General features: G+C 69.2%; 2 protein-coding genes across 2 annotated transcripts; one reads left to right on the forward strand and one right to left on the reverse strand.

The window, feature by feature from the left end:
* The first annotated feature begins 207 nt into the window (after positions 1 to 207).
* TBXA2R (thromboxane A2 receptor) lies at positions 208 to 7,062 on the forward strand. Its single transcript, XM_035568103.2, has 4 exons — positions 208 to 314; positions 2,285 to 2,381; positions 5,008 to 5,927; positions 6,525 to 7,062. The coding sequence occupies exons 3-4, from the start codon at positions 5,103 to 5,105 to the stop codon at positions 6,792 to 6,794; spliced, it is 1,095 nt and encodes a 364-aa protein (XP_035423996.1). The 5' UTR covers positions 208 to 314; positions 2,285 to 2,381; positions 5,008 to 5,102; the 3' UTR covers positions 6,795 to 7,062.
* A 364-nt stretch (positions 7,063 to 7,426) lies between these two features.
* GIPC3 (GIPC PDZ domain containing family member 3) lies at positions 7,427 to 9,507 on the reverse strand. Its single transcript, XM_035568140.2, is given in 7 exon segments — positions 7,427 to 7,578; positions 7,661 to 7,742; positions 7,856 to 7,971; positions 8,575 to 8,605; positions 8,607 to 8,756; positions 8,983 to 9,168; positions 9,265 to 9,507. Coding segments are annotated over 7 exon segments (960 nt in total).
* Between the last annotated feature and the right edge of the window lie 183 nt (positions 9,508 to 9,690).

Raw genomic sequence — 9,690 nt, forward strand, 5'->3', positions numbered from 1 at the left:
CGTTCGGGGCTCGGGGGGGGGCGCGGGCCGGGGCGGGGCAGGGGGAGGGGAAGGGGCAGGGGGAGGGGGGGGGCCCCGAGCCCGGCCCTTCCCCCTCGGGGCCGTGCTGAGCCGAGCTGGGCAGAGCCGAGACGAACCGAGCCGGGCTGCGCCGAGCCGGGCTGAACGGAGCCGAGCCGCGCTGAGCCGAACCGGGCCGAACCGTGCGGGGATGAACTGAGCCGGGCTGAGCCGAACCGAACCGGGCCGGGCTGAGCCGAGCCGAGCCGAGCCCCTCCCGCCCCCGCCCGCCAGCCCCCGCGCATCGCCACGAGGTAGGGCCCGGGGGCGCTGGGGGGGGCCGGGCCGGGGGCGCCCCCCCTCCGCCTGCCCCGGGAGCGGCCCCGCGGTGGGGGGGGAGGGCGGAAAGGGGCCGCGGGGGGCGGCACGGAGGGGCCGGGACGGACAAAGAGCGCCCACGGCTGGGGTGGGCGGAGGGGCCGGGGAGGGGGACAGAGCGCGGGGCTCCCACCGAGGGGCCGGGACAGACGGGCGGACCGCGGGTGGACGGGCGGGAGGGCTGGGGGAGATGGGCAGACCCTAGGGCTTGGACAGACGGACGGGGGGCTGGGACAGACGGACAGAGGGGCTGGGATGGGTGGGTGCGTGGGTGGGTGGGTGGATGGATGGATGGGTGGGTGGAGGAGCTAGGACAGGCAGATGGAGAGGCTGGGACAGACGGCCGGGGGGGTTGGGGTAGATGATGAAGGGGCTGAGGTGGATGGACAGACCGCAGGCGGACAGACAGAGGGGCTGCGCGGGGCGGCAGGGCTGGCCGGGCCGATAAGGGCTACCTTACACAGCAGGGCTGGAGCGCTCCGGGGGGAGCGGTGCCCCCGCGCCCCTCGCTGCACCGCCTGGGAAGACCCCACTCGCTGCGAGGGGCCGGGCAGTGCTGCCTCCTGCCACCCACCCTCCGCTGCCACCGCAAAGTTTGTCACTGGGCGGAGGTGCTGAGGGACGGGACAGGACAGAGAAGGGACTTTGACACCCCTGCGATGCTGTGGCAGAGGCTCCCCGCACCACCCGGCCCCCTGCTCGTGCTCCCAAGGGTGGCCGGGGAGCTGCCACCACCTGCCCTGCTCCCAGGGACAGGTTGGGAGCAAGATGGGATGGGGACTGTGCTCAATGCCCCCAGGGGCCAGCGATGAGCCCCAGGCAGCCCTGACTCTGAGCAGGTTGAGGACGTCCAGCTGGGGACCTCTGCTGTGGGCCACGACAGGGACAGGTGCCTGGCTGGGGCTGCCGCCGATTGTGTCCCTGCTTCCCATGGCCATCCCCTTCCCGGACAGCCCGTGGAAGTCCCCACTCCAGGCTCCCCCGGCAGCGGGTCGCTTTGATGGCTGTGGGTCCGGGGAGGGACTCTGGAGCCCTGCCAGGTCCCCATCCCCATGACGTGGCCAATGCATTTCCCGTCTCGGCCGATGTCCTTGAGCTGATCTGCCCAGAGAGCAGCAGCCCCGGGGCAGCTGCCGAGGGGTCACGTCCAGCCCTGGCAGGGACGGCTGCGCCCAACCGTGTCCCGTGGGACCACCTGCTGGGGACATCGGGCTGGGGACACTACACGGAAAGTTGGGGCCATCCCTGGAGAGGTCCAGCAAGCAGAGAGAGACGGGACACACACGGGATAAAGGCAAATGCCCGGAGCAGGGACCCTGCAGCTCCCAGCACCACACCCAGCGGGGCAGAGCCCAGGGGCTGCAGTGCTCCCCCTCGCCCTCACCTCCTGCCCCCCAGCACAATCCCGTCCCAGAGCCCTGCTGCTGTGGCGCCTTCAGCATGGGGACATGCTCCCATCTGCCGGGCCCTGCTTTGGGAGCTCGCTGCTAGTGTGCCCGCGGGATGCCCGCTGTTCTGCCCGCTCCCATTCCTAACCCTGCCCAGCACCCATGGAAGCGATGAGCTGGGGCAGGACCCGGGCAGCAGCGGGACCCCTCTGCGTCCCCCCGTACTGTTGGTGACGCCTTTTCCTCACTGCCCTCAGAAGTGGCGAGGGCAGGAAGCCGCAGAGGCAGGGCAAGATGCTGCGCATCCCTGGCGAAACGCCGGCCCATGGGCTCACGCGGCGCCAGAAACCCCATTAGTGCCCGCACCAGGGCTGCCAACACAGCCTGCAGCAGCCCATTTAGGAGCCGGCTCCTCTCCTCCGGGATTTTGTCCCAGGATCTCCCCGCTGGGGCTCCTGCTGGCTCCAGCACCCCCAAAGCGGGGGCCGAGGCACGGACTCAGGGTGTCTCCTCCACAGGTGCTGCCATCCCCACACGCCACCTCACGCGACGGCTGCCCTGGATGGGGGGAGATGGCAAGTGAGGAGCCTCTGCCCCGCTCATGAATCCCTTCCCGTAAGTGCCTCTGCTTTGCTCTGCAGAGCAGCCGGGGCTGGTGGGGTTCGGCTCAGTGACAGCCCTGCTAGCGCTAAATGGGCGCTCTTTAATATTTGATTCCCTCTAAGTGCTGCCTGGCCCCGTGCAGGGTGGCACTGGCTGCTCAGCCCTGGCATTGCTGCCGCCCCGTGGTGGATGCTGCCACAGGATGGGGTCGGATCCTGCCACTATTGGGGTTGTGGCCTTCCACAGAGCGTGATGCGTGATGGACTTGCATCCTTCCACTTCGGGTGGGTTCGGATCCTGCTGTGCTGGAGCTGTGGGTACCCTGCAGAGCCGCTCGGCAGCCGGGCACATCCCGTGGCCACAAGACCTCAGGACAAAGTTACCCCGCACGCCCCGGGGGGCCCTGCAGCCCCCACACACACTGCAGCACGCCGCCAGCCTGGCTTTGTGCCTGGTGGGGCCGGTGCCCACCCAGCCCCTATTCTGCCAAGCAACTGAATTCCTCCTGCTGCGGCCCCGCTGCCAGGGCTGGGCTGTCTCAGTAGCGGGAGGGACAGCGGCGGGGACACGGCCAAGTGCTGCAGGCAGCGATGGGGAAACTGAGGCACAGCTCAGGGTTGAGCTGCTGGGCACTGGCAGTGCCAAGGCTGCGTGGGGCCAGAGCAGGTGGTTTGCCACAGCACCCAGCAGCACCGTGGGGCCAGGATGAATTCACCAGGGCCAGGAGCGCGGGACATGGCGCCATCCCACCGGGGCCTGACATCAGTCCCAAGGGGACCAACACCTTTGGGGCTACTGCTGCGGTCCCTCAGGGACAGGAGCAAACAAACAGTGGCAAGTTTTCACTCTTGTCTCATGGAAAAAGCCGGGGCCGTCCTCACCCTTCAGCAGTGAGTCACCGCCAGGCTTTGCCAGCAGCCCCACACAGGGACGGGGACAGGGTCGGGGATGGGGACAGGGTCACAACACCACCACCACCCCAGCGTCCTCCCCAGGGGACGGCAGCAGAGCGGGCAGCAGTGCTGCCGTGCTGTGCCGGTGCCATTCGGCACCCCCAGCCCCACCGCCCGCCCCACCGCCGCGTGTTGCAATCCCTGGCCCCATCCCAGCCCTGGGATCAGCGCGGCGGCTCCAGGCCCCGCAGCCGGGCCTTGCCTCCCACGGCCAAGAAGGGGGCGGCGGGTCAGGGCGCCGGGCGGCTGACGTGGAGCTGGGCTCCCTGGGATGCACAGGGGAGGCGGGTGCTGGGGCAGCCACTGCAGCCGTCGCTGGTCGGGGCCAGTTTGAGGTTTGAGTCGGGGATGGGGCAGGTGGCGGTGGCACCACGCACGAGGGGGTGACGGGACCCCCGCAGCCGTGGGGCCATTCGCAGTGCCGGCTGCGGTGGAGGCAGCTGCAGCAACCTCTGCAGTGCCCTGGTCCCCAGGGGTGGCCAGGCACGGGGAGGTGGTACTGGGCAGCCTGGGGACGGGGCAGGCGGGTGGTGGGGACATCCCTGTCCTGAGAAACGGGCCCAGTCCCCACGTCCCTCTGGCTGGGGTCGGGTCCAGCTGTGTCTCTGCTTGCTCTGGAAGCGGCTCCACCCTGTCCCGGATCACCCCGTTGCAAACAGGCTGCGCTAATTAGCGATGGCGAAAGCAGCGCTGGGGCTGCCCGGCTGCCAGATGCTCCCCGGACAGAGGCCGGCGCCCAGCAGGCCGCCGGGGCAGCGCGCCATCCCCTGTCCCCAGGCCAACAGCTCCGGCTGCCACAGACAGGATGGGGGAATGCGAGACCTGGCTGCATCCCCCACACCTGCAGGTGGATGTGCTGGGGTGGAGGGGGGCAACCAGGGTCGTGGGGTGACCCCCGCATGGGTGCCATGTGCACCACGCGTCTCCGGGCGTGAACGTCCTGCCTGCGGTTGAGCGAACACCACGTGGGCACCCGGCCACAGGCGCGGGGGGTGGGGGGGGAAGCTTTTAAACTAATCCTGCTCCAGCCCCACAGCGGGCGTGGAGGATGCGGCCACATCCCCGATCCCGGCTCGGCATGCGGAGCTGGTCCCGTGCCCAGCCCACAGCTGGGATGCAGCAGGGAGAGCGCCCGCCTGCGTGCTGCGGGGCTGGGGACCCCTGGGGATGGACAAAGTGACCATGGTGGCCCTGGGAGCACCAGAGGATGTGCAGAGCCCCCGCCTTATGAGTGCCTCAGTTCCCCCGCCCCGCTGCAGGAATGTTAGGATGGGGCAGGGGCAGGGGTTTTGCAAGGTCCCTGGTGATGCTGAGCACTGGCAGTGCCCCTGCCCGTGGGCAGGATCTGTCCCAGGCACAGCCACCCAACCCTATGCCCACAGCCTCTGAGGGGGGGTGGTCTGGCTGGGCCACCCCAGCACAGGACAGAGCTGTCAGCGAGCCCAGCTGGCAGCGGCGCGCTTCTCCAAACAACGAGCACGAGGGATTAGGGCCTGGTGGCCGCTGGCCCCATGGCTCGCGGCCGGGAACGGTTAATCCCAGCCAGCTGCAGGGCTGGGGCCAGGCAGCACCCAGACCCCCACCACGGCATCCCGTGGGGCGCCCCACATCCACAGGCTCTGGGTGGGTGGCAGTGGTCTTGGCCATGGGGGGAACTGTCCCTAAAACTCCCTTTGTCCCCATAGAGCCAAGTGGGATCGGAGCCAGCGCTGGGACCTGGGGGCAGGACGTGCTATGGAGCCGAGCTTGAGGGGCGCCTGAAGGCAGCAGAAGGACCAGGATGGGGTGGGGGGACACGGAGCTCCCCAACGTGAGCCTGGCTGCCCGGCCGGACACCTGCTTCGGGGTGGTCAACCTCAGCATCAGCCTCAACGAGACGCAGAAGAAAGCCATCGCCTCACCATGGTTCTCCACTGCCTTCGGCCTCATCGGCCTCTGCTCCAACCTCTTCGCCCTCTACGTCCTGCTCAGCTCCTCCCGCAAGCTCACCAGCCGGTCCCGCTCCTCCTTCCTCGTCTTCCTCTGCGGGCTGGTGGTCACAGACTTCATGGGGCTGCTGGTGACGGCCTCGGTCATCATCCCCTACCACTTCATCAAGTTCAACTGGGCTGAGGTGGACCCCAGCTGCCATCTCTGCAACTTCCTTGGCTTCTCCATGGTCTTCTTCGGGCAGTGTCCACTGCTGCTGGGGGCCACCATGGCCGGCGAGAGGTTCTTCGGCATCAACCACCCTTTCTCCCGCTCCACCAGCATCTCCAAGCGCCGTGCGTGGTCCATCGTGGGGATGGTGTGGGGCTTCTCCTGTGTGCTGGGGCTGCTGCCGGTGCTGGGGCTGGGCCGCTACACGCTGCAGTACCCCGGCTCCTGGTGCTTCCTCACCCTCCTGCCCGACACCGGCAACGCCGTCTTCTGCCTGCTCTTCGCCCTGCTGGGCATCTTCTCCGTACTGCTCTCCTTCATCTTCAACACGGTCAGCGTGGTCACACTCTGCCGCGTCTACCACGACCGGGAGTCCGTGCAGCGGCGGCGGGACAGCGAGGTGGAGATGATGGTGCAGCTCGTGGGCATCATGATCATTGCCACCATTTGCTGGATGCCGCTCCTGGTGAGGCCCTGGCTTGTGGTGTGGCCCTCACGGGGGGGGGGGGGGGGGGGGGGGGTCAGGTCTCAATGTCCTCCCCACGTCCAGCCTGGTGCCCCCGTGTCCCTCCTGGTGAGGCTGCAGGTATTGGTGCCCCCCTCCTTGTCCCCTGTGGTGTGGCCCTGGGAGCTGTCCCCTTGTGTCCCTCCTGGTGAGGTCCTGGTGTTCCCCCCCCCCATCACCCGCAGCAAGGCCCCAGCTCTCAGTGCACCCCTTCCCAGCCCCTCCTGGTGAAGCCCCATGATCTTGGTGACCTCCCCCCATGCCCCGAGAGGAGGCCCCAGCCCTTGGTGTCCCCCCTACGCCCCTTCTGGAGAGGCCCAGGGTCTGGATGTGCTCCCCCCGCCATCTCTCCACCTGGGGACCTCAACCTCGGTGAAATCCCACGGCCCTCCCATCCTCGTCCTTGCAGGCCGACCGGGTGCCCAAGGCCACGGGTGCCCAATGTGGGACCCCCAGGTTCGGCCCCAAACCCTGACAGGGACCGGTGGGAAGCCCCCACCGCCCCTCGCCACCCCCCCCCCCCCCCACGGTCAGCTCACGCCTCCCCTCTCCCCCCAGATCTTCATCATCCAGACCGTGCTGCAGCAGCTGCCGGCCGGGGAGCGCGCCCGGACACTGCCCACGGAGACGCAGAAGCTGCTGCTCATCTACATCCGCATGGTCACCTGGAACCAGATCCTGGACCCCTGGGTCTACATCCTGTTCCGCCGCGCCGTGCTGCAGCGCGTGCACCCGGGGCTGCGCGCCCGGCCCTCCCTGCTCTCCCTCTACCCCGTCCTCAACCCCTCGCTGCGCCGCAAGCTCGCTCAGGAGGCCCGGCTGCAGTAGTTGGGGGGGGGACGGGGACGAGCGGGACCCCCCCCCCCCCCATCCCCCCCTCCCCACCCCCCCCCCCGGCCATGGGATGTGGGCGCACACAACCAGCGGTGCAGTGGTTTATTAATTAGCGGTCACCACACGTCCGCCCTCCCTGCCCTGAGGCCGGGGGATGGGGTGCCCGGTGGGGTTTGGGGGGGGTGGGAGGCATGGGGGTGCTCCCCACACACACACACACACCCCCCCGTGTGACCCCTCCCCAATAAAGCGCAGCTTGTGCAGCTCTCCGTGCCCACTGGGATGGGGGGGGGGGGGGGCATGGGTGCCCCCAGCCCTGCTCCTCCAGGCTGTGCTGTGGGTGCTTGCAAAGGGTGTGGGGGGTCCTGTTGGGGGGGGGGGAGGGGCTGGCACCCATAGACAGGCGCTCATACCCATGGGGGTGAGCTCTGCACCCCCCCACCCCCACCCCGGGGCGGGTGCACAGCAGCGTTCACACGGTTTGCAGGATGGGGACACCCCCCCCCACCCCCCCACCCAGTGCCACTGCCAGCCTCACACAGGGTGGTGGCGCAGAGGGGACATAGAGTGGGGACCTGGGTGGGGGGACACCACTGCCCCCCCCTCCCCCCCCCCCCCCCCCCCGGCTACTCCCGCACCCCCCCGGTGCTGCAGACAGCCGCCCACAGCTCGGCCACGAACTCCGGGGGGAAGGCGAACTTGCCCAGCACCGAGTCGAGGCCGCGGGCGAGCGCGGCGGTGCCGGGGCTCTGCTTCGCCATCTCCACCATGGTGGCGGCTGCAGGGAGAAGGGAGGGGTGAGCAGCGGTGGGGGGGCAAACTGGGGGGGGGGGGGGGGGAGGAGGGCACGGGGGGCTCACCCAGCTCGCTGTCGCGGATGCCCATGTAGCTCTCCAGCAGGTCGTCCACGCGGCGGGCGGCTTCTTCCTCCGTGGCACTGGGCTGCGGGTGGGAGCGGGGGCACCCAGTGCAGGGGGCACCCAAGGGGGGGGGGGGGCGGTACATCCTCCCCCAGCCCAGCACAGTGCCTGCCCATGGGTCTGGGGGTGCCTTACCCCCTCCTGCAGCGTGGCCGGGCCCTGCGCCCGCAGCCGCAGCGTCTCCTTCCCGCTGGTCACTCTGCCCTCAGCGGGGCACTTGCTGCTGCTCCGCGTCCTCTGCCCGATCATGTCTGCACCCCGGGGTGGGGGCGAGAGGCAGGCAGGGTGCCCGGGGTGGATGTCCAAGGATGACCAAGGAGGGGCAGCCAAGGATAACCAAGAACATCGGTGACGGACAGCCAAGGGTGACCAAGAACACCCAAGGGTGGCCAGCCAAGGCTATCCAAACACCCCAGGGGACACGCAAGGAGGGCCCCATGGGGTAATCCGTGTGTGGCCGAGGACACCCATGGGTGCAGGTCAGGGATGCACACATGTACGGTGTGCTCATGCAGAGGACTAAGGGTGGGCACAGGGGGCAGCTTGGGGCGCACAGGCAGATGTGGGGATGTGCCCTGAGGTGGGGTGTTCGCAGGGGTGCCCGCAGCCCTGGGGGGGCTGCAAGGGTGCGGGGTGCATGCAGGGGTACGTGCATGGGTACCCAGCAGTGGGGGTGGATCCTGAGGGAGGCTGCAGGAGCCCAGCACCCTGCTCAGGGTGCTACGACACAACTGCAGGCGTGTGCGCTCCCACGGGACCGTGGGGTCAGCGCACGGCCCATGCGCATTGCAGGAGGGGGTCTTGACGCCCCTTCCCAGGGGTCCCCAGTCAGAGCAGCCCCCGACCCCGCTCACCAAAGGCCTTTTTGGGCTGCACCAGGCGCAGGGGTGAAGGGCTGAGCGCGGGGCAGTTCCCGCAGCATGCGGGCCACCTCGTAGTGCCGGCAGCCCACGATGGTGTGGTCGTTGATGGCCTCGATGCTGTCGCCCACACACACCGCCTGGATGCGGTTGATGATGCTCCCCTCCTTGATCCGCTGGGGGGGTACACGGTGACACCAAGGGGGGGGGGGGGCGGCATCGGGAGGACAGACAGACAGACGTAGCCCCCATCCCACACCTCCTTGCACCGATTTCCTTTAGCAATGGGGTCAGCCAGGGAGCCCCCCCAAAATGCACCATGCAGAGGGGGGACCCCCGGGGCCAGGGTAGACGCAGAGACCCCTGCCCAGCCCCCCCCCACACACACACACACTTTCTCACCTTGATGAAAGCGTAGCCAGCCCCGTTGTCCGTGATGGTGAGTCCCAGCGCATCCTCAGTCTTGGTCACCTCCACCTCCTTCGTCTCCCCCCGGACGTGGGCGAAGATGAAGTCCTCCAGGCCGATCTGCCCCCCCAGCAGCTTCTGCATGTCCACTTTGTGCGTGTTGAGCGTGCAAAAGAGTATCTGCCACCAGCACCCCGTCACCGCGGCTGGGGACACCGGCGGTGCCAGCACCACCCTTCGCTCCGAGCCCCCCCCCAGCACACCCCGCCGCCTCACCTCGGTGGGCGAGATGCTGAAGACCTCGGCGATTTTGCCGTAGAGCTCCTTGACGTTGGTGAAGCCCTCGATGCGGCCCGTGGGGCTGCCGTGGGCCAGCTGGGTGCGAAACACCAGGCGCGGGCGGACGCGCGGGGGCCGCGGGGCTGGGGGCGGATCGGGGGCCCCCGGCTCCTGCCCCACGCCGTTCTCCATGGGGCCGTCCTCCTGGGGCTGCCGGCCGTGCCTGCCCGCCCGCTGCATCCCGCCGCTGCCGCTGCTGAATTATAGATGGGCACCAGCTCCCGGCCGGGCCGTAAGGCGATCCCCAGGGACCAGGAACCCGATCCGGTGGCGCAGGTCAGCCCCCGGGATCGGGTGAGCACCGCCGCGTAGGATCAGCTCCGGTGAGCAGCACCACGGCTCCATCGCACCCCCCTGGGGTGC

The sequence above is a fragment of the Cygnus atratus genome, chromosome 26 (assembly GCF_013377495.2).
Source record: "Cygnus atratus isolate AKBS03 ecotype Queensland, Australia chromosome 26, CAtr_DNAZoo_HiC_assembly, whole genome shotgun sequence".
Taxonomy (NCBI): domain Eukaryota; kingdom Metazoa; phylum Chordata; class Aves; order Anseriformes; family Anatidae; genus Cygnus; species Cygnus atratus.

Bases quoted from the DNA above. Each gene is read 5' to 3' on its own strand.
- TBXA2R (XM_035568103.2), top strand. From the start codon at position 5,103: ATGGGGTGGGGGGACACGGAGCTCCCCAACGTGAGCCTGGCTGCCCGG. The intron at 5,928-6,524 runs GTGAGGCCCTGG...CTCTCCCCCCAG, and splicing joins TTTGCTGGATGCCGCTCCTG to ATCTTCATCATCCAGACCGT.